Source organism: Lactuca virosa, chromosome 9, assembly GCF_052849685.1.
Source record: "Lactuca virosa cultivar CGN04683 chromosome 9, Lactuca_virosa_CGN04683_v6, whole genome shotgun sequence".
Lineage (NCBI taxonomy): Eukaryota > Viridiplantae > Streptophyta > Magnoliopsida > Asterales > Asteraceae > Lactuca > Lactuca virosa.
The window spans coordinates 59,908,846-59,934,760 of NC_136434.1; the positions used below are offsets into that span (position 1 = coordinate 59,908,846).

Consider the following 25,915-nt stretch of genomic DNA (forward strand, 5'->3'; position numbering starts at 1 on the left):
ACATTACCACGTACTACCCTTGGTTGATAAACTATAATAGGTATAGTTTATGATACATTACATAACACATACATTTAAAAATGGTACATTTATACAAAAGATATTTTCATTAAGCAAGGTACGACCATACGGTACCAAGTTTTCATAACACGTAATTCCGTTAATGACTTTGTGAGACATTTACTTCAAATTACCATTAAGTCCTGTATTGTAACCAGAGTCTCCTTAAGGGAGAGCGTGATACTTGTGTATAGATCTATATTGGGTTTGACAAACCCACACCTAAACTGCATGCAACAGTTAGACCGATAGGTCTGGGGTGACAAATGTCATAACATTTCCGACGCTTGAAGAACGTCGTTTTAGGCAACCTTGGTCATAGTATGGTTATAATAAACTCACATAAAGTATTAACAAACATTGGAATTTACGGGAACTTCATTAAAAATTTAACGAGTTTATGTCGATTTAAACTTGCATTGTTTTACTATAAATATGACAAATTACTTGTACATTTCGGTCTTTGGGTTTTAAGACTACATTTACACATTAAGGAAAATATTGGATTTTTCTAACACAAATACTACTTTTACAAACGAAAGGCTTTTAATAATACCAAACAGAAGCTTATGAACTCACCAACCTTTGTGTTGACACTTTTTCAAACAACTTGTATTCTCAGGAAATCATTAAACAGGTAATCAAGTGCATTTGAGGATGAGACGCTAAGGCGTCTACTATTTCATATTTTATCAACATATTGTGATTGATTCGTAAACATGTAATTCATACAATGATGTAATTTTTTTTCAATTATATATATATGTTGGTTGTGTTTGCTTGAATTACTATTACAATTGCTGTTATGATACTATACATGAAGTCCTCCACCCCCGGACGTTTCCGCCATCCTTGGTTTGGGGGTGTGACACATCATTTACGTGGATTTGTCTTGGATATTCTGGTGAGTGAATGTAGTAATGAGAGTTGGAGTCGATGGCTCCTCCTTCTCCATCTTTTGGCAATTTCGGCTTGTCTCCCACCATCTCCGGCAAGTCTTTATTATCGCAGGTCTATGACCCGCTCTGATACCATAAAATTGATACCCTATAAATCTATATCTTTCATTCAATACGTGAGCCTTAAATACAAGGTGAATATCCAAAAAAAAAAACTATGAAACTAAAATAGAAGATAACGACCTAGATAACAAGATAATAGCAATCAAAATATCCATCTAATCTGATGATATAAGGACTATCTATCTAATAACATAACGACTTCCTTCACCTAATTTATTTTTCTCTACAAACTAAGATCAATATTGATACAGTTTTATAAATATAAAATTTTAATATAAAATATGTTGGGTTGGATTGCTAATGGGGTAAATAATTGGATTAGGTTGGATTGTACAGGTAGAAGAGAGGGAAATTAGTTATTTATATAAAAATTAGGTTGAGTTGTGTTGCTAATGGGGATAGCCTAAGAATCTTGCAAGTGGATTTTAATATGAATTTTGCTAACAATAACAGGGCATTTGGACACGACATATTTTTCTTTATTTGAAAAAAATCAAATGTTTCATACAGATTTTAATGTTAAAAATTTTAAAAAAACTGTAAATGGTAACAACAAGAAAAACATATGAATTATGAGCCAAAACAAAAAAGTTTGTTCAAAAGATACTTTTTATCAAATGTGAGATTTTTTCGGGAAAAAAAGTTGATGATTTTCTGGAAAAAAAAAGTTAAATTATCCAATATTCATACCAAACCCAATAAGAAGCATATCGAATAACCTCATAGTCTTAATAACAACAACGAAAATTTTATTTGTATATCCTAAACCATGTTTTTATAGATACATAGTCAACATAAATTTTCAAAATATCTCATTTAGGTCATTTGTATAAATAATTTGACTTAGGTCATTTCACTAATTTTTTGGTTTGAGACAAGAATTAGTTAAAATTCAAAAAAAATAAAATAAAAAAAATGCAATTGTCGTCCTACATATTTGCAACCATACTTTGTTAATTTTAAATAATATATTTTTGCCAATTGTTTATTGTTTTTTTTTCTTTTGTTGATTTGTTAAAGAGAGAATTTGCAAATGGTTTATAATTATTGTATTAAACCAATATATTGATATGATATGCCAAAATATTCTTAATTACATGATAAAAGGAAATACATTTTGAAAGTCTAAGGACGTGATATGCAATCAAAAAGGGTATTGCTATTATGACATCCTATGTCATATATATGGTGGTCTTTTTTTTTTTCAAACGAGCAACCAAATAAATATAAATGCATTGATGCTACATTCACTTTATTTACTGAACAAGATTTAAACTTAAAGATTCGGTGCTAGAAGGAGGTGTTCCATTTGATATGGTTCACGGAACACATGCATTTGAATATCCAACATTAGATGTGAGGTTCAACGGGGTTTTCAACAATGCCATGTTGAATCATACTACTATCGTGATGAACAAAATCCTCGAGTGCTACCATGGCTTTGACAACATCAAGCATGTGATTGATGTCGGAGGTGGTTTAGGAGTCAATCTCAATATCATCGTATCAAAATATCCCACCATTAAAGGCATTAATTATGATTTACCTCATGTGATCCAACATGCACCGGTCTATCCTGGTATTTAATTTATTTTAGGCCTTCTAAATTTTTCGATTTAGTTGTAATTTGAATCATTTATCTAGAATGACGTACTTTCTATCTTAAGAAAAAAAACTACGACTTCATTTTCTTCATGCTTTTATTATTGAAAAATGTAGGCATAGAACATATCGGAGGAAATATGTTTGAAGAGGTTCCTCAAAGTGATGCCATTTTTATGAAGGTAGTTTTTCTCAAACAATTTTACAATTTGAATCAAATATCTATTAGTTGATGAAATATGACGTATAAAATATGGAATTTGGCATAGTGGATATTGCATGATCGGAGTGATGATCTTTGTGAAAAGTTGCTAAAGAACTGCTACAAGGCATTGTCGAATGAGGGGAAGGTAATTGTAGTCGAGTACATTCTTCCTTTTTTGTCCAACACAAACTCTTCCGACAAAGTCACCACCCAAACAGATGCAATCATGATGACACAAAATCCAGGAGGAAAAGAGCGAACAGAGCATGAGTTTCTTGTCTTAGCTAAAAATGCAGGATTCACTGGAATAAAAATGGAATGCTTCGTTTGCAACCTTTGGGTCATGGAATTTTACAAGTAGAGTTAGTTATCCCTAATTATATATGTAATTTATATTTCATCATTTTTAAATAATTGCCTCAAATCCTTGATCAGAAGGGATTCAATTATATGATGTTTATCCACATGAGAAAAGTATAGATGTTTATCGGGTAAATAGGATTCAAGGTAAGATTATATGACAAAATTCTCAAGGTTTTCAACAATGTTTAGAATTTGAGCTCTATTATTGTAATTTAATGAGAGTAGATAAGTTTTTCAGTGTATTCATAAGAACTACCAAAGTGTCGATTTTTGGTGAGCCTCCTTGAGCTGCTAGAACAGAATTAAGGAGCTTCCTTTAAACATGCAATCCTGGTCTGGTAAGAATACTATGAGGAATACCTCTTTCATTTTTTAAAGAAAAAAAGGAAAGGGGTTGCTTTAGATATATGGTGATCAAACACACAAGCTGTTGTATTGTAGCCAAGAGAGGAAATCCAAATGTTTAGTTTTAATTGGGTGAACAATAGTAACAAAAAAGGCCCTTATTTCAATTGGGTTAGTTGGTGTTGTAACATGCTAATTGATTGTAATGCTCAGATTTACACCTAGCTTCACGCTAGTTTATATTTCAATTTGAACGTCTTTCAAACGAAAAAAAGGCCAAGAGAGAAAAGTGGGTTTCCTCTTTTTCACCACCTGAAAGGAAGTGGACTTAGCTCAAATGTATTTGCCAGTAGCCAATTCTACATGTTTATACGAGGAAAGACGTATCTTGTGTTAGAAAATAATCATGTTAATGTGGGTCTCAGTTTATTCTTATAATCCTTTTATGTATCGAGTAAAATTATGTTATGGGCTAGAACTTTCATCATAATGACATAGCAGTTCGTCATAGCACTTCGTTATATGTCAAATAATGGCTATGACATAGGCATGTAACTTAAGGGACTAAATTTATGTGGTATTATAATTTTCTTATAAGGTGTAATTGTAAATTAAAAACACAAGATACATATTAGGTCAATCTATATTGGTTCATCTCCTATAAAAATACATCTGATCTCCATATAAACACCATAATCTTATGTGTAATATCATCTATCACATTGATCAATAAGGCACTACTATCGGAAGTGAATGTTAGCATAATAAAGTTATTAGGCTATTTTTTTGGTTTGGATCATGTTTGACCCTTTGGCTCTATAGTTAGGTTAAAACCTACGTGTACTCTTCCGTGGACCAATACGTCCACATGAACCTTTTCTTTATAAAGCTTTTGTTATATTTTATCATCTCATAAATTTGAGTAAGAGATATATGGACATATCCATTTCATGTCTAATTAGCTTTTGTATATATATTGTCTTTCCTTTCATTGTAAGTGTACTCTTTATTTTTCAATAATGAAATTTTAGTACTATTTTGTTCATAAGTTTACATGGTATTAAAGCCATATTCGGTCCACCGTTTATGATTGTTGGGTGTGAGTTTATTGAGCATCAGCGCCACCGGTTGATCTAAAACCAATTGGTGTTAGAAAGGGAGCAACCTTACCCATATAGCGCATTCAGCCCTCCAGGACCAGGCATTCGATTGTGGCACTCTAGGCCATCGTGCGAGGACTTGGTCGATGCTATTTCTGATCCCCAACAACCCCCTCCTCAGAAATTGCTCCCTGAGAGAATCGAACCCTCGCCACTGGCTCTGATACCACTTATTGAGCATCAGCGCTGTCGGTTGATCTAAAACCAATTGGTGTTAGAAAGGGCGCAACCTTACCCATATAGCGCATTCAGCCCTCCAGGACCAGGCATTCGATTGCGACACTCCAGGCAATCGTGCGAGGACTTGATCGATGCCATTTCTGACCCCCAACAGAGTTGTACGTAAAGTTGTGGCATTCTGCGTTTCAAAACTTTTGACCATTTCGGGTATGCCTTTTTGATTTGTTTCTGTATTTGGTTTGATTTGATTTTTTTGGATTGTGCGAGGGTTTCGATTATTGCTGGTATTTGTTTGATTTTGAGTTTTTTTTTCTTCATTTTTTCGCGCCGCGATTTGGGTTCCGCCGTCGAGAAAATAACCTTTCGTCGATATCTCACCGCGATTTTTGGACAGAGTACAGATTTCGATATTTTTTGTTTAGAGTTCAAAGAATACATTTTCGTCAATATCTCGCTGTGATTTTTGCTCAAAAAGCATTTTTTTGTTCGTTTCGCTTATTGTTTGAAGTTTAGTTTGTTTGGTTATTGTCAGTATTTGTCGATTTCGAGGTTTTGTTTTTCTATTTGACTATTGTTGTTCGTTATTGGTTTCGATTACTTGATTTGTTCATTTGTTGTTGGTTTGGGATTAGTGTTTGTGATGGGTTTTGAGCATTACAAACAATCCTATGTGTGCATGCAACCCTAATTTAGATCTATGTTTTCTCTAATTGAACATACGATATGAACAACAATACACAAACCCTAGATCCCTAGTGTATAATTGAAAAATACATAAATAAGGGTTATAAAAATACCTTTGATTGTTATGTAGTAATAACAATCTTAATCCAAGCTTAAAAAACCTTTGGTAGCAAGCGCCACAAGTGTCGTGCCTCTAATGGCTCACACCCAAACCCTAGTAACCAAGGAAAACTATAGAGAGAATGGAGAGGAGCCAAAATTTCGTCCAAAGCTCTTAGAAGGAAGGCATGGCCGAAATTCAACCCTAAGGAGGGTTTATATAGGTGATGGGAAAGTGTTGGATAAGGCAGGTATCTCCAAGATAACCTAATCCCTTAGCTTCCTCCCTAAGGCATCCAAGGCACCGTTAGAGTCCAAGAAAACCCTAGAAAGCATCTAGAATTCGTCCACCCCATATGGGAGGTTCTAGAATTTCTCAATGCTCAATTATTGAACATTGTTACCTTTAGTCCTCAAACTTTTAATTAATCCAGTTAATCCCAAAATTAATCCAATTAATTTCTGATTAATTATTAATTAAATATTACAATCTCTAATTAATATATTATTCTTATAATATATTAACAAATCATATATTTTGATTTCTAATTAATTATTAACCAAATAAAAATTAATAAATCATTATTCTCTCTCTAAAAGCCATCCTATTCAATTGCCAGGTTTGTGTGCTGATGGGTTTTGAGCATAACTACAACCTATATGTTCATGCAACTCTAATTGCTTTGGATCTAAGTTTTTCACTAGCTGAACAAGCAAATTGAATACCAAAGCAAAACCCTAGAAACTAGTATATAATTCAAAATCCACATATACTTAGGGTTTAGAAGTTTACCTCACTTGTTATGTAGCAATAACAAGAAACCTTGTAGATCCTTGACTCTTGAAAGCTTAGTGCCTCAAATGTTGCACCTCTAATGGCTTACAAACACCACTAGCAAGAGGATGAGAGGAGAGAGGAGGGAATAGCACCAAATTTTGGCTAGGGTTTACAAATGTAAGCATTGGCCGAAAATCGTAGGTGGTAGGGTCTTTATATAGTTGTGGGCTGCTAGGGTTTTCTGGAGGAAACCCTAATTTCCTGCTTAAGGCTTAAGCAACCCATGGAATCCTCATCTAGAGGCCTTGGACGAAACCTATAGGGCCTCCCTATAGTTTTCGTCCACTCCCATCTAAGGATTCCAATAGCCCAGTTTCACAACTATCAATGATTTGCAAAACAGCCCCTGTTCCTTTAACCAGTTCCTTTAATCCCAAAATTAATTCCAAATTAATTTCTGATTAAATACTAATTAAATAACATGATTTCTAATTAATATATCATTTTCATAATACATTAATAAATCAATTTATTATTCCAAATAATAACTTCAACCTCTCTCTCTCCAAAAGTCATCCTGTCAAGTTGCTAGAGTGAAGGCAACCCAAAAGGACCATGCTACTATCAAATCAAGTACATATCAATTATAGTTATGGGCTTAGACACTTAATCCAAAAGTCTCCCACTTGGATAAGTCTTATAACTATGATTGCAAGTATGACCTCAAAATTTGATCATCAATCGTAGCTTTCAAAAGCCGCTGTCGATCTCTGACCTAGTCAGTTACGTGTCCTTAGATAAGGTATCAAATATTCCTCTATTCTACAAGATATCGTATGAACATGAGACATGGATTATAATCATTCTCTCCATCCAAGGTTTGTTTCCCGAATTTTGATTTATAATGACTGATATCAGACTACTAATTGAATACATCAATTCAGTCCAGTCTTGGCCAAGCACTTTAGATATCATTATCAAATCATCGAGGGGCCCACATATATCGCTTTTCCCCGTTAGGGAAAAAGGAACGGATAAACTTCGACTCATATACTTGTACTATTCACTCATCAAATCACGCACAACAATACATTTTGTATCATCAAGTTACTGATGCGTTTACGTATTATCAATGCTTAACTGACTCGTAAACAACAACTCATATGTCTTCGTTTCAAGAATATAATATATTATCGTCTCAAAATTACTCGTGATAAAATCTATGAAGTAATTCTCTGAGTGTGGGTTAATCCAATACTCAAATCTCCATTTCAGAAGTACTCGTGAATGTTGCAGCAAACCATTGCTATGTCTAAACCCTTAGACAATCTACAATCTAATTCACGACAGTCTTAATTCACTACTTACTTCCAAAGTATGATCGACTGTGTATGTTTTGAATAATCCAATTATTCGGGAAGTAAAACATGCGAAGTGAAACACAATAATAACCTAATTAAATATGGTCTCAAAACAATTGAATATAAATAAAACACTTGTTATTTAATCACCATATTAACTAGACTTTATTAATTGTATAATGTTTCGATTAATAAACTAAACACTTGAATTAGACATCATTCATGCCATGTTCTAAACATGCATACGATGTCTCTCTATGGTCCTTCCTTTGTGAATAGATCGATTGGACATGATTCCAATGATGCTCATTTCACAATTTCAAATTCTTATTAGAACTAGTAAGAATTCGAAATTCTTTTCATCTCTAAATGTGTTAGAGTCTAACCTTGCATGCAATATCCTTTTGTGATGATGTAGCCTAAAAGTCATAAAGACTTTGCCAACCAAGTCACAAAATGCTCCATTGAAACTTTGTTACTTAAAACGGTTTCATGGTTACGAAGTTTCAAATTCAAGATACAATTCTTGAACACCTTCCTTGCATTAAGGTTTCTAACTTATATATAGATTTCAACAACTCCCATTATGGAAACATTTCCATATTCCTATATAACTATCAATTTTGACAAAGAATCATCTTAATCCAAAAGATGTCAATATGGTGCGTCCAAATACTATACTTCCAACTGTCCATAAGCAACCAATATTTAGCGAACCTCAGATTGTCCTTTAACAATTGTTTAACAACTCTAGTCACATCTTGTTCTAGTCCTTTTTGTTGGATTAGGTGTCTAAGCCCATAACTATATTTGGTATGTACTTGACACGGTTGTAGCATGGTATTTTTGGGTTGCCTTCACCAAAGCAACTTGACTGGATGAATAATGGAGAAAGAGGATAAATGTGGTTTATTAATATATTATGTGAATAATATATATTAAAAGAGAAATCATAATGTTTAATTAATATTGGTCAAGAATTAATTTAGAATCAATTTTGTGGTCAAAAGATATTAATTAAACTAAGGGGACTGGAATTGTAATTATAAGATAGTTGCAAAGTGGGCTGTGGATCCCTTAAGCAAGGGATGGACGGAATCTTATGGGAGCCCATAAGGATTTCGTCCAAGGGCTTGATTCTGGAAGATTCATATGGGCTGCTTAGGGCTTAAGCAACCAGGTTAGGTATTTGACTGAAACCCTAATTCTGCAACTATATAAGGACCCCTTGGGATAGCCAAATCGGCCACTTGAAACCCTAGAAGAGTTCCAACCGATTTTGACCCTCCTTCCCTTCTATCCATTATTCTTCAATTGCTTTGGTGTTTGTGATCGATTAGAGGTATTACACTTGTGATACTAAAGCTCTCAAAGGTTGAAGATTCTTGCTACAATTGAAAGGTAATCATATAAACTAGTATTAGTTATTAATCTCGAAATTTTGTATGCTAGTATTAGGGTTTATAAGTCTTGGACAATTTTGCATGTACAATTAGAAAAACTAGATCCAAGCATTAGGGTTTGCATGAAGACCATAGGAATGTTGTTTTGCTCATAACCCAACAGTGGTATAAGAGCCTAGATCGTTTCTCTTTTGTATTTGATGCATAGCTAATTTGTTCCACCTCAAAATCAAATTTTTTTTGCTTCTGCCTGATGAACTTGTCGATTCCCCTATTGAATTCGACGAGTCAGGCCTACTCGACGAGTCCAAAGTGTGGCTCGACGAGTCGGGTCGTCTGGAGGCTGATTTTTCGGGATTTTGGCCACAATTGATTTGAGATAATTACCAAAAACGTTTTTGATTGATAAAATCCGATTTTTTCAATAAGGTATTGATTATCCCAATGCAATTCAAAGATAATTGTCATAAATAAGATAATTACTTGTTTTATATGATAAAGATTAATTATTTGTATTTTGATTTGAATTATCTTGTAAAGAAAATGGATTAGGTCAAATTTAGATAATCACAAATTTATTTGATTAATTAAATTATTTGTAATTTGATCTAGAAGGTTTTGAAAAGTTTCAAAACTTGCCCTCAAGTTTTGGAATTTAAAATTTTGATTAATAGTTTTAATTTTGAAATAATTAAATTCCAAACCCTAGAATTTTACAAGTTTAAAATTTAACCCTTATACTATTATAATATAATAAGATTAATAATTACATATATATATATATATATATATATATATATATATATATATATATATAAGATAAAGCTAGTCTTACCGTTAGTAGGCCTCATTCACGAAACCGATCTATAAGGGGGGGGGGAGGGGTATAAGGTTGCTGCCTATAAAATGGCAGTTTAATGGGTGTCCACTCTCACCCACCGCTTCATCGATTGGTGGAGGGTCATTAGCCGAACGGGTAGGATATGGCGACTAATTCCTCATTAATAAGTATAATGATTTTAATAAAGTAACTAAATGTTTTTACAAATTCCCAATCTTAGTTACTTTAGGTAAAATGTGAAATGATGCTATTCCATGAAATTACACCTTGCACCTTGTCAAGTCGTTAGTGGAGTGTGTGTGGTTAACCGGCACACTAATTTGGGACTAGCAAAGGTGGCAAAGGGTGGCTCGATGTTTATCATAGATCTATGGAGCGTGTGTGGCTAACCGGCACATTGATTAGGCGATTTGTAACATTGAGAGTACCAAGTACATTTGCATGGTTATTCACACCTTGTTTGTGATCATCGGTATCCCAGTCACAAACTTGAATGGCATATCGAGATTTAAACATGGCATTGAAAAGTTAAATGAATCTCAAAAGAATTTAGGAATTTCAATTCATTTAAAACTTAAATTATTTTTCGATTTTCATGGTGGAAATTGGTAAATCGTCATTTACCTACCTTCAAATTATTTGCGATTAGACTACGGCATCCCTCTTCTAATTGTAAATAATTGTGTTGGGTCCTAACCCTAATTTCTCAGTTGGGTGTTTAATTGGGGATTATTATCTAATCTAAACTTTGTTCCTTTTCTATTTCAGATGTCTACTCAAAACAACGCTTCTGGCTTGACCGCTTCTGGCTCATTCCCACTCATGAACTTGTGTGGGAGGGTGATTTTTGATGGGACCAATTTCAATGATTGGATCCGCAACATTCGAATGGTCACCCGCTATGAGGACAAAGAGTATGTTCTCAACAAGGAGCTGAAAGAAGTTAACCCAAACACTGCCACTTCTGAGAAAATTTCTGCATTCGAAACTCATGAGCGAGATGCTACGAAGGTTCATTGCATCATGCTCGCAACAATGACCGTGGAACTCCAAAAGTCCTACGAGGACTACTATCCCTACGAGATGCACCAAGATTTGATGGAAAGGTACCATCAAAGTGCAAGGCAGGAGAGGTACGAGATCATCGCCTCGATGATCACTACCAAAATGAAGGACGGAGAGTCCGTCACGTCCCACTTGCAGAAAATGCAAAGGTTTGTGGACCGTCTGCTAAAGTTGAATGTGAACTTCGACGAGGAGTTGGCCATAGATATCATTCTACACTCGTTGCCTCCTTGTTACAACCAGTTTCGTATGACCTATCATATGAATAAGGAGGAGGTCACTCTAAGAGCCACAAGGGTAAATCTCATGATGGATCCTCTTCTAGTGGGACCAAATCTAGCTCTGCTGCTCCCTCTTCCAACCCAAAAGAAGCAGAGTGCTTCTACCGCCACGACAAAGGGCATTGGAAACGAAGCTGCCCGAAGTCTCTGCAAGATATCAAGGATGGGAAGATAAAGCCGTCCTTCGCAGGTATTTATACTATTCAATCTAATAATTCAGCACATGCTATGTCTTGGGTCCTCGATACAGGATGTGGTTTTCACATGTGTTCTGATTTGCAGGGTCTAAGAAGAAGTAGGGATGTGGAGCATGGGAAGATAAACTTGATCATGGGGAATCGGAAAGCATCGCCGGTCACCAAGATTAGAGTTTACTCTTTAGTGTTTAGTAGTGGATTAGGATTAGATTTGAATAATTGTTGCTATTCGTCAGAAATGACACGAAACATTATTTCTTTTCATGGTTTGTATAAACAAGGTTTTAGTTTTTCGTTTAATAATGAAAATGGCTCTATTAATGCTTTCTTTAATGGTACTCTCTATTTTGAAGCATTGCCTTGTAATGGAATATATGAAACTGTGATGGTTGTAGACAACTTAGGAAATGATGTGTTGCATATCGATTCTTCCAATAGTTTGGACAAAGCATGCTTGTGGCATTGTCGTATTGGACATGTTAACAAGAAACGCATAGCCCAACTCCAAAGGATGGAGTGTTGGAGTCATTCGACCTTAGGGATGATGACATGTGCGAGTCTTGCTTACTTGGAAAGATGAAAAACTGAACCTTCACTGGTTCTTGTGAAAGGGGTAAGGGTTTATTGGATCTCATACATATGGATGTATGTGGACCCTTGAGATCCACCACAAGGGATGCGAGTTGCTTCTATGTGACTTTTACCGATGATTATAGCAGATATGGGTATATCTACTTAATCAAGCAAAAGTCAGAAACCTTTGAAAAGTTCAATGAGTTTAAGCAAGAAGTGGAGAATCAGTTGGGCAGGAAAATTAATATGCTTCGATTCGATCGAGGTGGTGAGTACCTTAGTATAGAATTCCACGACTACCTCAAGGAATGCAGAATCGTTTCGCAATTGACGCCATCTAGGACACCGCAATTGAATGGTGTAGCTGAGAGGCGCAATCGAACCTTTTTGGACATGTTTCGTTCCATGATGAGTCGAGCTTCGTTACCTATCTCATTATGGGGGTATGCCTTAGAGACTGCCGCCCATATCCTTAATCTAGTCCCGACTAAGAAGGTTGCCAAAACACCTCACAGGATGTGGACAGGGAAGGCTCCCTCATTGTCACATATTAATGTTTAGGGTTGCGAGGCTTTCGTAAGACGAGAGACTCATGACAAGCTCGAACCTCGTAGTGAGCGGTGTATTTTCATCGGCTATCCGCAGAAGTCCTTTGGATATCTCTTCTACAGACCGAGTGACAATGTTTCTTCATTGCGAGGAGAGGGGTTTTCCGAGAGCGAGAACTCATATGCCAAGAGGATAGTGGGAGGCAAATTGATCTTGAAGAGCTTCAAGAATCAAGCGATGAAGGAACCTCTAACACTGGCGCTCAACTCGAGGAGGAAACTCCTGTTGAACCGATTGATGAATCCTTACCTCTTAGACATTCCAGTAGAGTTAGTGTTCCACCCGTATTATATGGTTTCCATATAACTGCTGAGGGTGATACGTTTATTAGTGATAGTACACTAGTAAATTTGGATGAACCTAACACCTACAAGGAAGCCATGGCGGGCCCAGAGTCTGCAAAATGGAAAGAGGCTATGGACAGCGAGATTCAGTCCATGTATGACAATCAAGTTTGGAACTTGGTTGACAATGTACCAGGTCGTAAGACGGTCGGGTGCAAGTGGATCTTCAAGAAGAAGACCGACATGGATGGGAAAGTACTCACGTATAAGGAACGATTGGTTGTGAAGGGATTTAATCTAACTCCCGGAGTTGACTATGACGAGACCTTCTCACCAGTAGCAAAGATAAATTCTATTAGGGTTATGCTAGCCATTGCTGCATTTCATGATTATGAAATATGGCAAATGGATGTCAAAATTGCTTTCCTTAATGGGAAGTTGGATGAGGATGTTTACATGAGTCAGTGTCACACCCCGACCGTCGGCGGAAACACTGGGTGGTGTAACGTCATTCTTCGTATCACAGTTATATAACATACATTGAACAGTACTAAAGAAAATACATACCTTTATTGATGTTTGAAAGTTACATTACTGTTTTTCTAGAACCTATTACATAATATCCGACTATTGTATACTTCTTAATGAACAGAAAGGTAATAGTAAAACTTCTCCTGTTCGAATACATACCAGCTTTTCAAGTTCCTGAAAACACATACATTTTAAAATACGTCAACATAAAGTTGGTGAGTTCAGAGGTTTTGACTCCATATGAAAATAATACTTTTTCTAAGTTCAAAAGTTTAGTTTTTGAAAGTATCATTTTGACGCTCCAACATTTAGTATATATATTAGGTATAATAGTTTACTTATCAAATAAGTGTTATACCTAAACGTTCTTTGAACCTAGGGTATAAGTAGGGGGAAACTTATACTTAACATTAATACTTGTATAGGACAAATTATAATGTTTCTAACAATTTGCTACCATGAGCCTGTAACCGCTGCTATGACATAATACCTCTGATAAAACCCACTCATGATTTCCATGAGGACAACCCACCCATGATTTCCATGAGGACAGCATATACACAATACCGCACGCTTCATCAACGTCGGAACAATAAACAAATAAAAGGATAGTTCGTCACTCGCTTATATTTGATTGTAGCTAGCAACCATGAGTGGGGTTGTCAACCCGTATACTAATTATGCACGACTTCCTCGCTCGCACGAGATTAACGGTTATAATTCAGAGGATTTCTGCTAAGATCCCCAATCTTAGTTGATGAATACAATTACTCATGTAGACTTCAACGACTTCCTATAGCTCTAACAACAAAAGCATTTTCGTGTCTAAAACCCTAAGTTATTAGACTATGGTTTTAAACATTACTCCTAATTTCATATTACTTTAGGCAGTACAACAGCTATAACTTGAGGAAAAACCAGGTTTTATCATAAAACCAACAACAATATATAACATACCAAGTTTTATCTTGTCATAAAACCAATAATAACAACATACTTTATAAATTAACATATAGAACTTCCGAATATAACTTTGGAACTATATCGCACACAACATATATATAGAATCCTAAGTATAACTCAAGATCTACATTAGTATAATAACATGCTAACAAGTTGATAATAGTTGTATATATTCAAAATATTATATTTAAACAACTATATACCGGTTAATATAACTATCTACGTTGATACTAATATAATATCGTATAGACATAATATTAACGTATATACAATATTTAGCATGCATTTTCCCTTGAAAATATTAGAAAGTGGGGCCGTGAAACTCACCCTAGTAGCGTGATTTTATGTAATCTAAGCAGAAACGGTCAGCGGTACGAGGTCGTCGGGCTCGAGATGCAAGAGGGCTTCAGCAAATGAGAGAAAGGGAAGAAGTTCAGGTGTAGGAATAGCTGAAGTCGGACCTGCTATTTATAGGAAGGTTTTTGGCCTTTCACGTCGTAAGTTTATAAAACTCACGTCTTGAGTCAAGCCTGCTCACCTCGTAGACTTGCCATTTGCGTCCCTAGCTTCGGAAGGTGGCCATATGACTCCTCACGTCGTGAGAAACTCCTTGTTCACGTTGTGAGTTTGGAACTTATCACTTCGTAGCCTCGTCATGCACCTTCTAGGTCCGAAATGTGGCAATTTGACTCCTCACGTCGTGAGTTTCTATGCTCACGTCGTGAGTTCAGTCGGATTAGGGTTTCTGGCAGCTGTATCTTCGGAAGGTCGTAACTTTCGCATACGAACTCTGTTTTTGACGTTCTTTATATCCACGCATCGGTATTTAAGAGTACTACAACTCTCTTTTAGACTCCAATAGCTAACTCTAAGTCTATTTTAAAGTCCTCTTATTATAGAGATTTATAGTGTTCAGTTATCATAACTTCTTCACGCGAAGTCAGATTCAGACGTTCTCTATATTTTTGGAACCGTATGGACATATACTTTGAGTTGTATCATAAAGAAAGTTCATATTTGTATTAGAATTTATCATGAATTACATAGTAAGTTTATCACCTTACTAGTTTACAAAATCACATTACATGATTGGTAAAATCACATGTGATTGTCTATTGACCTATTTTGACTGGTGTTACATTCTCCCCCCGTTAGAATAATTTCGTCCCGAAATTTATCTTATGGATGGGGTTTTGTCAAACAGTTGGGGGTATTTTTCTTTCATCTGATCTTCACGTTCCCAAGTAAATTCAGGTCCTCGTAAAGAGTTCCATCGAACTTTCACTATGGGAATACGACTTTGCTTTAATCATTTGACTTCTCGATCCATGATCTCGATAGGTTCTTCTACAAAGTTGAGTTTCGTATTGACTTGTATCTCGTCGAGAGGTATAACAAGAGTGTCATCGGATACACATCTTTTGAGATTTGATACTTGAAAAACATCGTGCACATTACTTATTTCTTGAGGCAACTTGAGTTGGTGTGCGACAGAACCAATTCTTGCTAGAATTTCAAAAGGTCCTATATACCTTGGGTTTTGTTTGCCTCGTTTCCCGAATCGGATTACGCCTTTCCAAGGAGAGACCTTCAACATTACTTTATCTCCAACTTGGAATTCTAAAGGCTTACGTCTTACATCAGCGTAACTCTTTTGACGATCACGTGCAGCCTTTAATCGATCCTTAATTTGCACAATCTTTTTAGTTGTATCGTGGATTATTTCTGGTCCAGTATGTAAAGTATCACCTGTATGTTCTCTGTCCATCTGCGTATCTCCAACTTCTTCCCAACATATTGGGGAACGACATTTCCGTCCATAAAGAGCCTCAAACGGTGCAGCCTTGATGCTGGTGTGATGACTATTGTTGTAGGAAAACTCAGTTAACGGTAAATGAGTATCCCATGCATTTCCAAAGTCTATTACACAAGCTCGGAGCATATCTTCTAAAGTCTGAATGGTTCTCTCACTCTGACCATCAGTCTGTGGATGGTAAGTTGTACTCATATCTAGACGTGTTCCTAAGGATTTTTGTAGAGATTGCAAAATCATGAAGTGAATCTACTATCTCAGTCAGAAATAATAGAATTTGGAACTCCATGCAATCTGACAATTTCCTTAAGATAAACTCTAGTAAGCTTCTCCATCTTGTCGTTCTCCTTAATTGGTACGACATGGGCGGACTTAGTCAATCTATCTACTATTACCCAAATAGTATCGAAGCCACTAGGATTTTTAGGTAACTTAGTGATGAAGTCCATTGATATCTGTTCCCATTTCCATTCAGGTATTTCCGGTTGTTGAAGTAAACCTGAAGGCTTTTGATGTTCTGCCTTTACTCTAGAACAAGTCAAGCATTTGCTCACATAAGTAGCAATTTCTGCCTTCATGTTTGACCACCAATAATGTACTTTTAAATCTAAGTACATTTTGTCAGAGCCTGGATGCACGGAATATCTGGACTTGTGGGCTTCTTCTAAGACCAAGTCCCTGACTCCACCGAACTTAGGCGTCCAAATTCGGTTCATAAAGTGTCGCGTTCCGTCATCTTTTTGTATAAGTTGCTTTTCCATTCCTTGCAAAGCTTCGTTCTTAATGTTTTCTTCTTTTAGAGCCTCAAGTTGAGCTTCTCTAATCTGTGCGGTAAAGTTAGAATGGATAGTTATAGTTAATGCTCGTACCCGACGGGGTTTAATATATTCTTTCCGGCTCAAGGCATCTGCTACCACGTTTGGCTTTCCGGGATGATAACGAATCTCACATTCGTAATCATTTAACAATTCGACCCATCTTCGTTGTCTCATATTAAGATCTTTTTGGTTGAAGATGTGCTGGAGACTCTTGTGGTCGGTAAAAATAGTACACTTAGTACCGTATAAGTAATGTCTCCAGATTTTTAGTGCAAAAACCACAGCTCCCAATTCAAGATCATGGGTAGTGTAATTATTCTCATGCACCTTAAGTTGTCGTGATGCGTAGGCGATAACTTTTCCTCTTTGCATCAACACACATCCCAATCGTTGATTTGATGCATCGCAGTATACGACGAAATCTTCTGTCCCATCTGGAAGGGATATGATTGGTGCACTACACAACATTTGCTTCAGTTTCTGAAAAGCAGCTTCTTGTTTGTCTTTCCAGTTGAACTTCGTATCCTTCTGGGTTAGTGTTGTAAGCGGCTTGGTTATTTTGGAGAAATTCTCTATGAATCTGCGGTAATAGCCAGCAAGTCCTAGGAATTGATGCACTTATGTTGGCGTCTTTGGTGCTTCCCAATTCCTGATTGCTTCAACTTTGGATGGGTCAACATGAATTCCTTCGTTGCTTACTACATGGCCTAAAAATTGTACTTCTCTAATCCAAAACTCACATTTGGAGAATTTGGCGTACAACTTTTCTTTTCTTAGTAGTTCCAAGATTATTTGCAAGTGTTGACCATGTTCTTCCTTGGTTCGTGAATATATCAATATATCATCGATAAATACTATCATGAATTTATCCATGTATGGTTTGCAAACACGATTCATGAGATCCATAAACACTGCTGGAGCGTTGGTCAATCCAAAAGACATAACTAAGAACTCATAATGACCATAACGAGTTCTAAATGCTGTATTTGGAATGTCGTCTTCTTGTACTCTGAGTTGATGGTATCCTGATCTAAGATCTATCTTTGAGTAGTAGCTGGATCCTTGCAGTTGATCGAATAGATCATTAATTATTGGAAGCGGATAACGATTCTTGATCGTTAGCTTGTTCAACTCCCGATAATCAATACACATTCGAAAGGATCCGTCCTTCTTCTTGACAAACAAGATTGGTGCTCCCCAAGGTGAAAAACTTGGCCTAATAAAGCCTTTGTCAAGAAGTTCTTGTAGTTGGCTAGCTAATTATTGCATTTCGGATGGAGCCAACCGATAAGGAGATTTCGCTACTGGTGCTGCTCCTGGAATTAAGTCGATTCGAAACTCGACTTGTCGGATGGGTGGTATTCCAGGTAGATCTTCAGGAAACACGTCAGGGAAATCACATACTTGAGGTATGTCCTTGATTTATTTTGTCTTTCTCTTCTTATCTACAATGTGGGCTAAGAATGTGCTACATTTCTTATGTAGATATTTCTGGGTCTTGGTGCAAGAGATGACTTTGAGCTTCTTCCCAGATTTATCACCATAGATAATTAGGGCTTCGCCGTTTGGTAAAGGTAGTCGTATGGCTTTCTCATAAAATAGAATTTCGGCGTGGTGTGAGGATAACCAATCCATGCCAATTATGATATCAAAACTACCGATAGGCATTGGCATGAGGTCGACGTGAAAAAGGTAGTTATTAAGAGTTAACAGACAGTTTTCTAGGATTTCATGTGTTCTCTCGGTTTGACCGTTAGCGATTTCTACTTCATAGATTTCTTTTAATTTGCTAGACTCATGCCTTAACAATTTTCTAAACGTCGGAGTTATAAAACTTCTATCCGCTCCAGAGTCGAAGAGTATAGTAGCATATAAATTATCTATGAGAAACATGCTAGATACGACCGAAGGGTCCTGGATAGCCTCTCTGCTTTCGATCAGGAATGCCCTGCCACGTCCTATGCCTCCTTGACTCCTTAACTTTGTACATTCTCTCTTGATATGTCCAACGTCTCCACACTCATAACACTTTCTTCCTTCACCATGGCCTGCTCTAGTATTTGTTCCTTGATTCACTGTTGCAGGTGTTGTGCCCTGCAGTGACTAGCAGTATGCCCCTTCTTCTTGAACTTTGTGCAAACAAAACAGTCACCTGGATGATGACGGTTGCACTGGCTGCACCATGAAGATTTTGGTTGTGTGGGTACTACTGTCGTGGCTGCATAATTGGTTGCTACTTCTTGTCTTTTATCAGATGATTGTCTGGGATTCCTCCCATTAAACTTGCGCTTGTTTGTTCCAGATTTGGGAGACTCAGCCTTTGAGACCACTACTGCTCCTTGGATCTCTGTGAGGGTTAGCTGATGAGCTATTCTCTTGGTGCTGTCATAGGTTGTAGGCTTTGATGCGATCACCATGCCTTTGATTTGTGATGCTAAACCCCAGATATATCGCTCAATCTTCTTATATTCAGGGGTTACAAGTGCTAGACACATTACTGCAAGATCATTAAATCTAGCTGTATAAGCTTTTATCTCTGAACCCTTCATGGTTATGGTCCACAATTCTTGTTACAGTTTATGTATTTCCTCCCTAGGACAATACTCCTCAACTAGCATCATCTTTAGCTCTTCCCATCTCATGGAATTTGCAGTATCAATTCCCATTGTATTCACATGGCTGTTCCACCATGTAAGTGATGTATTAGTGAAAGTACAGACTGCAAATCGTACTTTACAATCGTCTGGACAGAAGCTTATTTGAAAGACGGAGTCTGTCTTTTCTATCCACCTAGTCAAATTAACAACCCGTTCATTTCCATGAAAGCTCTTTGGTCTGCAATTCATAAAGTCTTTGTAGGTACACATTCTAGCGGTCCCTACATTGCTTTCATTTCTAACTCCACCTCTTGTGACATTAGATAGAGCCGCAACGATTCTTTGAGCTATGATTTCTTCAAGTTGTGTTGTGCTTATTGGGGGGCTTGGTTCTGGTGGTTGTTGTTGTGGTGCTGATCGTTGGTTAGGATTTAGCCGAGCACTACTCCTTCTAGGCATTTTGTTTTAGTTCCTATTATAAATAATAAGAATTTTATGAGTTTTGTTAGTCATTTAATACACGAGTACTAAATACTTCAATTATTCTTCAAAGTGTAAAACATAATGGATAACACAATGATTACTGTAATATATACTTCATATTGTTACCAGCGGTTACATTAGTTTATTTAGGCTTATAAGAGAATAGTTTCTATAAACATTGCAAAATTTGCAAGGTTTTCTACATCCTTGCTATAAACTTTACTCTTCTTGCCTTAACTAGTCTGATTTTTTTCTATTTACACAACCACTAGTTTTAGTTTATCTACCAGAAACCTAAGTGATGAACTAGCACGTCAGTGACATTAACCACTTGCTCCTCAAGTGCTTGAGTTCTCTGCTCAAGACTTCCTGTGCGTTCTTCATTTCTTGAGGTTTGATTGTAGAGCTCTAACTCTGCAATCCTTGCATCGTGAGTAATCATGTCGTTATAAACGAAATTTATACGATGATGGACATCCATCACCGATTCCTAATCTCGCGTCCTTTGTCCTTCTAGCCTTCGTACTCTTCCGGAGAGATGAGTAGCCCTTCCTTCAACAATTTCCATATTATCATCAATTTTCACACTTTTCTCAAACAATTGATATAAGAGGTTAACTTCAGAAGACTGTGGGGGATGTGGTCGAGATGACTGACCAGTTTCATACATCCTAGCAGCTCTTTCTTCTGCCACCCACCTATCAACGGTTTGTGCTATCCGTACAGGTTCATCTTGAACTCTATGACTTCCTGAAGATGTTGCCTTCTGATTCTTCTTAATCTTTTGCCATATTGGTATGGATTTACGTGCCGCGCGTTTCATCTTCGCTCCTCCTAGAACTTGACGGTAATGTGTGTTCATTGGTGGTAAAGATGATGCCACCGATTATGTCTCCTCCATTGGTTCGCTCTCTTCCATTGGTTCACTCTCTTCCCATTCGTTGGAAGGTAAAGGTGCTCCATTGTCAGAAGGTATTGGATGAAAGGTGGTTGGATTTATAGGGTAGTAAGGATCGCCTACCAACATGGGGAATGATACTTCCTCTTTGTCATCCGTATCCTCGATGATTATCCATTCTCGTGAATGTGCCATGTCGAATTCCTATACATTTTGGATCACCAAGAGTTTAGTCTATCAAATATTACTCCCAAATTAAATAGTTCATATGATCTGATCAAAATAAAATGTAGTTGCACACCTACACCTAGTTGTGATAGGATCTACGCACATATAAACTTTAGTTGGAATATTTGATCTAAATCCTTGAGATCAAAAACATTCCGGGTATTAAGGTGTATTCTCATCGCAGGTCTGAGTCTTTATATATGACTCTATATTCTTATTTATTGTATTCATGCTTTAACTATTGTTTGTTACTTCAGGTTTATCTGATAAGGCTTCGGCCAGTCAGGACAGTCGAAAGGGCAGGATCATTTTAGCATATAAGCGTTCTGGAATCCAACAACCCAAATCGACATGTCTATCCTGTCACCGCTCCCGTAAGTAGCCTTTCAGTAGAATAAATTATAATACTTTTTAATGTAGGCTAAGGGATATACCTAAAACTAATAGAGTAAGCCCTAAACTATAGACGTGCTTTCCTAAGAAAGTACTAGTTCACTATAGTTAATAGCTCTGATACAAATCTGTCACACCCCGGCCGTCGGCGGAAACACCGGGTGGTGTAACGTCATTCTTCATATCACAGTTATATAACATACATTGAACAGTACTACAGAAAATACATACCTTTATTGATGTTTGAAAGTTACATTACTGTTTTTCTAGAACCTATTACATAATATCCGACTATTGTATACTTCTTAATGAACAGAAAGGTAATAGTAAAACTTCTCCCGTTCGAATACATACCAACTTCAAGTTCCTGAAAACACATGCATTTTAAAATACGTCAACATAAAGTTGGTGAGTTCACAGGTTTTGACTCCATATGAAAATAATACTTTTTCTAAGTTCAAAAGTTTAGTTTTTGAAGTATCATTTTGACGCTCCAACATTTAGTATATATATTAGGTATAATAGTTTACTTATCAAATAAGTGTTATACCTAAACGTTATTTGAACCTAGGGTATAAGTAGGGGGAAACTTATACTTAACATTAATTGTAACACCGGGTTCATGGTATGATTTTATTTAAGTTTTTATCTTAATTTTGTCACGAACTCGGCGAGTCTGCGTCCCGACTCGCCGAGTAGCAGTAGGGTGGACACGGGATTTGAGCGGTGAACTCGGCGAGTCGATGCATGGATTTGGCGAGTCCACCTGTCTGGATGAAACTCTATTTTCAGACATTGCACCCTATTTTACCCATTCTAAAACACCCATTTCGTCCCATTCTCTTCCAGAAGAACTGTAGAGCGAAACCCTAGCCCATTTTGATCCTTGTGAGTGATTTTGGCTTGGTGAAGGAAGTTTGAAGCTTAGAAGAAGAAGGAGGAAGTTGGAGGGTGCAAGGAAGTGTGGTAGATCCGAAATCTACCCTGGGAGAAGCTCCTAACCAGGTAAGAAAGCTCCTTCTTGATCCTTAGTAAATAGATTCCATTTTGTCCCTATTATGTGGATTGCAAGCCATTAAACGTCCCAAACTCCGTGTGTTTATGCCCTAGGAGCTTAGAATTAAGGTTTGGAACCATTGCATGTCTCAGATTTGGCCAGAATGGGTGAAGAGTCGAAGGGTACTCGACGAGTGCCAAAGTGCACTCGGCGAGTTCCATGAAGATGGCCTTAGACTCGGCGAGTTGGATAAATAACTCGGCGAGTCCTATGAAGATTGTCTGGTACTCGGCGAGACGTTCTTCAAACTCGGCGAGTCCCTTGAATATAGCCTTGAACTCGACGAGTTGTTCTTCCAACTCGGCGAGTCATATGATCAGTCACTAGGATAGGAAGGGTTTAAGTGTAGGAGGTCCAACCCTCCGTAGTCGCACGTGGAATTAGCAATTTAATGTGTAACTATAGTCCCAGAATCTCCAAATCTCCAAGGTTGATGTTCTGATGGAAGATTGGAGTGATTTGTGAGATCTGTTCGTCGGACTCGGCGAGTCACCCCCTTGGACTCGGCGAGTCCAGTCGTGGGTTTGTTAGTTGTCCCCGTCTAGCGAGTCAGGCTGACTCAGTGAGTGGGAACAGGGACCCGATGAGTCAGAGTCGGTCTAGACATAGAAGGACTCGGCGAGTCGCCATATGGACTCGGCGAGTCCAGTCAATCAGAAGGTTGACTTTGACCAAGGAGTTGACTTTGACCAATCATTTGACCTTAGGGGTATTTATGAGTACCTAATCCATGTTTACGGATTTATAGCCGAAGGGATTACCGGTGCGGCAGCCAGGCGTAGTCTGAGCAAGTTTTCGACAGCTACTCTCGAGGTGAGTTTCCTTCCAGTAGGGACGGGTCTAAGGCACCAAGGTCGGCCCGTATAGACGATATGTTAGTATCAGAGTGTGGGCGGAGCCCGTATCTCATAGCCGAGTTTGATTGTGTTATCTGCCAGTATGATAGAATTGCTTATACTTGTTGTCTGTATGATACTTGTATGTTATGGTTAGTAGCGGAGTGTGGGTGAGGCCCGTATCTCCATGGATAGCAGAGTGTGGGCGAGGCCCGTATCCCTCAGTTACTCATTATATGATTGCATGGTATGTGGCACTATGGGGGAACTCACTAAGCTTCGTGCTTACGTTTTATAGTTTTGTTTTCAGGTACCTCTTCAGCTAGGGGACAGGAGCCGGCGCGGTAGCGGCATATCACACACTCTTATGTTTTCCGCACTATGGATTTTCTGGGATATACTCTGAACATTTTACTATGATGTTACCGGTTCTCAGACATAAATTAATATTATGAATGTTTTGTAACGATGTTTTTATGAATTAACCTAATTTAAAAATGAAATTTTTAGCTGGTATTTTGGGATGTTACAAGTTGGTATCAGAGCCCTGGTTTGAGGGATTCGGACACACCTTCGGGGGTGTCTGGACTCAAATCGAGGGATTAAAAGATTTTTATAAAGAAATGATTTTCTAAAGGCTAAGTAAAAGGGGTTTCTAAAAAGAAAAAGGTGTGTGATGTGCGCGACCGGCCGAGCTCAAGTAAGTTTTCCCCAAAGTACCCATACAAGTTTACGTTATGATTATCAGTTTCAGTTTCAGTAGAACAGCATGCTAGAATAGGACTAAGGATCTTGGAATGATGCCTTATGTGCCTGCTTTATGTGTTTCGGCTTTTTGAGAATTGCATGCTAGTACAGATCAGTCAGTATGATAGCCAGAGTAGTATATACTTGATTATGTGTACTCAATGCCCGAATGCTGCTTGCTTTGTGCTATTAGGAGTTCTAGTCGTCTTTCACTAACTAGTGAACGAATATGCTAAGTTACATATTGCAAGGATTAAATAATTTCAGAAGGTTGGGTCTAGCCCTATTTCGCAGCTCTTGTTTGAGTCCAACCGTTGTAGGGTAGGACCTCTCATTCGAATAATTATCTAGTCTGAGTAACATTTAATAGTATTCGCGAGCTAGTTAGGGAAAGAAAGCAGGGACTTCTTGTGCAGCTGATGGCAGAGAGTGGGATGGCGATTACTTAGGGCAAGCCTAGGGCGAGAGTAGCACGAGAACCGCAGTATTAGTAGAAAGGACTTGGTTGAGTTGAGGCAATTCTTGAGGAAAGTACGGATAGACGTGGAAGGTAGTATGGGCCCGTACTACTGAAAGCGGAGGATCCGTACTCGATTCAAAAAGGGCCGAGGCGAGACCAGGGACTAGTGGTATGTATGTGAGCCTCGTTAGTGGAATATCGTTTGGTGGTGGTTATGCTATGTTTTTTCAGTATGGTGACCACACGACAGGGAGCGGGAGGCTCAGGATCGGGATCGGGTTCGGGTTCAGGGCCCGAACCAATTGATGAGGGTCTACGCGAGTACATCGCGTCAGAGATTACCAGGGGCATCCTTGAGTCGACTCCCCTCATCTTCGGGTCAATCAAGGAGGGTATTGTTGAGTTGATGGAGGATCGCCTCAGGGCGTTCAGGAGTGATATGGCGGCTAGCCAGTCAGGATCTCGCACACTGTCCTTCAAGGACTTCAGGAGCAGCGGTGCGGCGGATTTCCATGGGGCGAAGGACCCCATTGTGGCCAGACGATGGATCGCAGACATTGAGTCTGCGCAGCTGACCAGCTTCTGCCCCGAGGGGTCGAAGGTGAGGTATGCAGCAGGATGTTTGAGAGACCGAGCTAGGGATTGGTGGGAGTCTGTTGGTGACTCATTGGGAGCATCGACTGTTGAGGCTATGACGTGGCCGGACTTTGTGACCCGGTTCAGAGAGGAGTTCGCACCTGCAGTGGAACTCCAGCAGTTAGCCAGAGAGTTTTTGGATATGAGACAGACGACGAAGACTGTGGCGGAGATCACCGCCAAGTTCCGGGAGAGGGCGTTACTGGTGCCCCAGTATGCAGGTGATGAGGATATGAGGAGGACCCGCTACCATGACATGCTGCGAGCCGACATTCGGGAGCATGTCAGTTTTTCAGCTTGCCCTACCGTGGATTCTATGATTGCTAGGGCGAGGGAGAGGGAG

At 38.0% G+C, this 25,915-nt stretch overlaps 1 protein-coding gene across 1 annotated transcript; it reads left to right on the top strand.

Moving 5' to 3' along the window:
* The first annotated feature begins 996 nt into the window (after positions 1-996).
* On the top strand, positions 997-3,250 carry LOC145139268 (cathecol O-methyltransferase 1-like). The gene is made up of 4 exons (XM_079073154.1): positions 997-1,055; positions 2,351-2,661; positions 2,802-2,866; positions 2,954-3,250. The coding sequence occupies exons 1-4, from the start codon at positions 997-999 to the stop codon at positions 3,248-3,250; spliced, it is 732 nt and encodes a 243-aa protein (XP_078929280.1).
* The last annotated feature ends 22,665 nt before the right edge of the window (positions 3,251-25,915 follow it).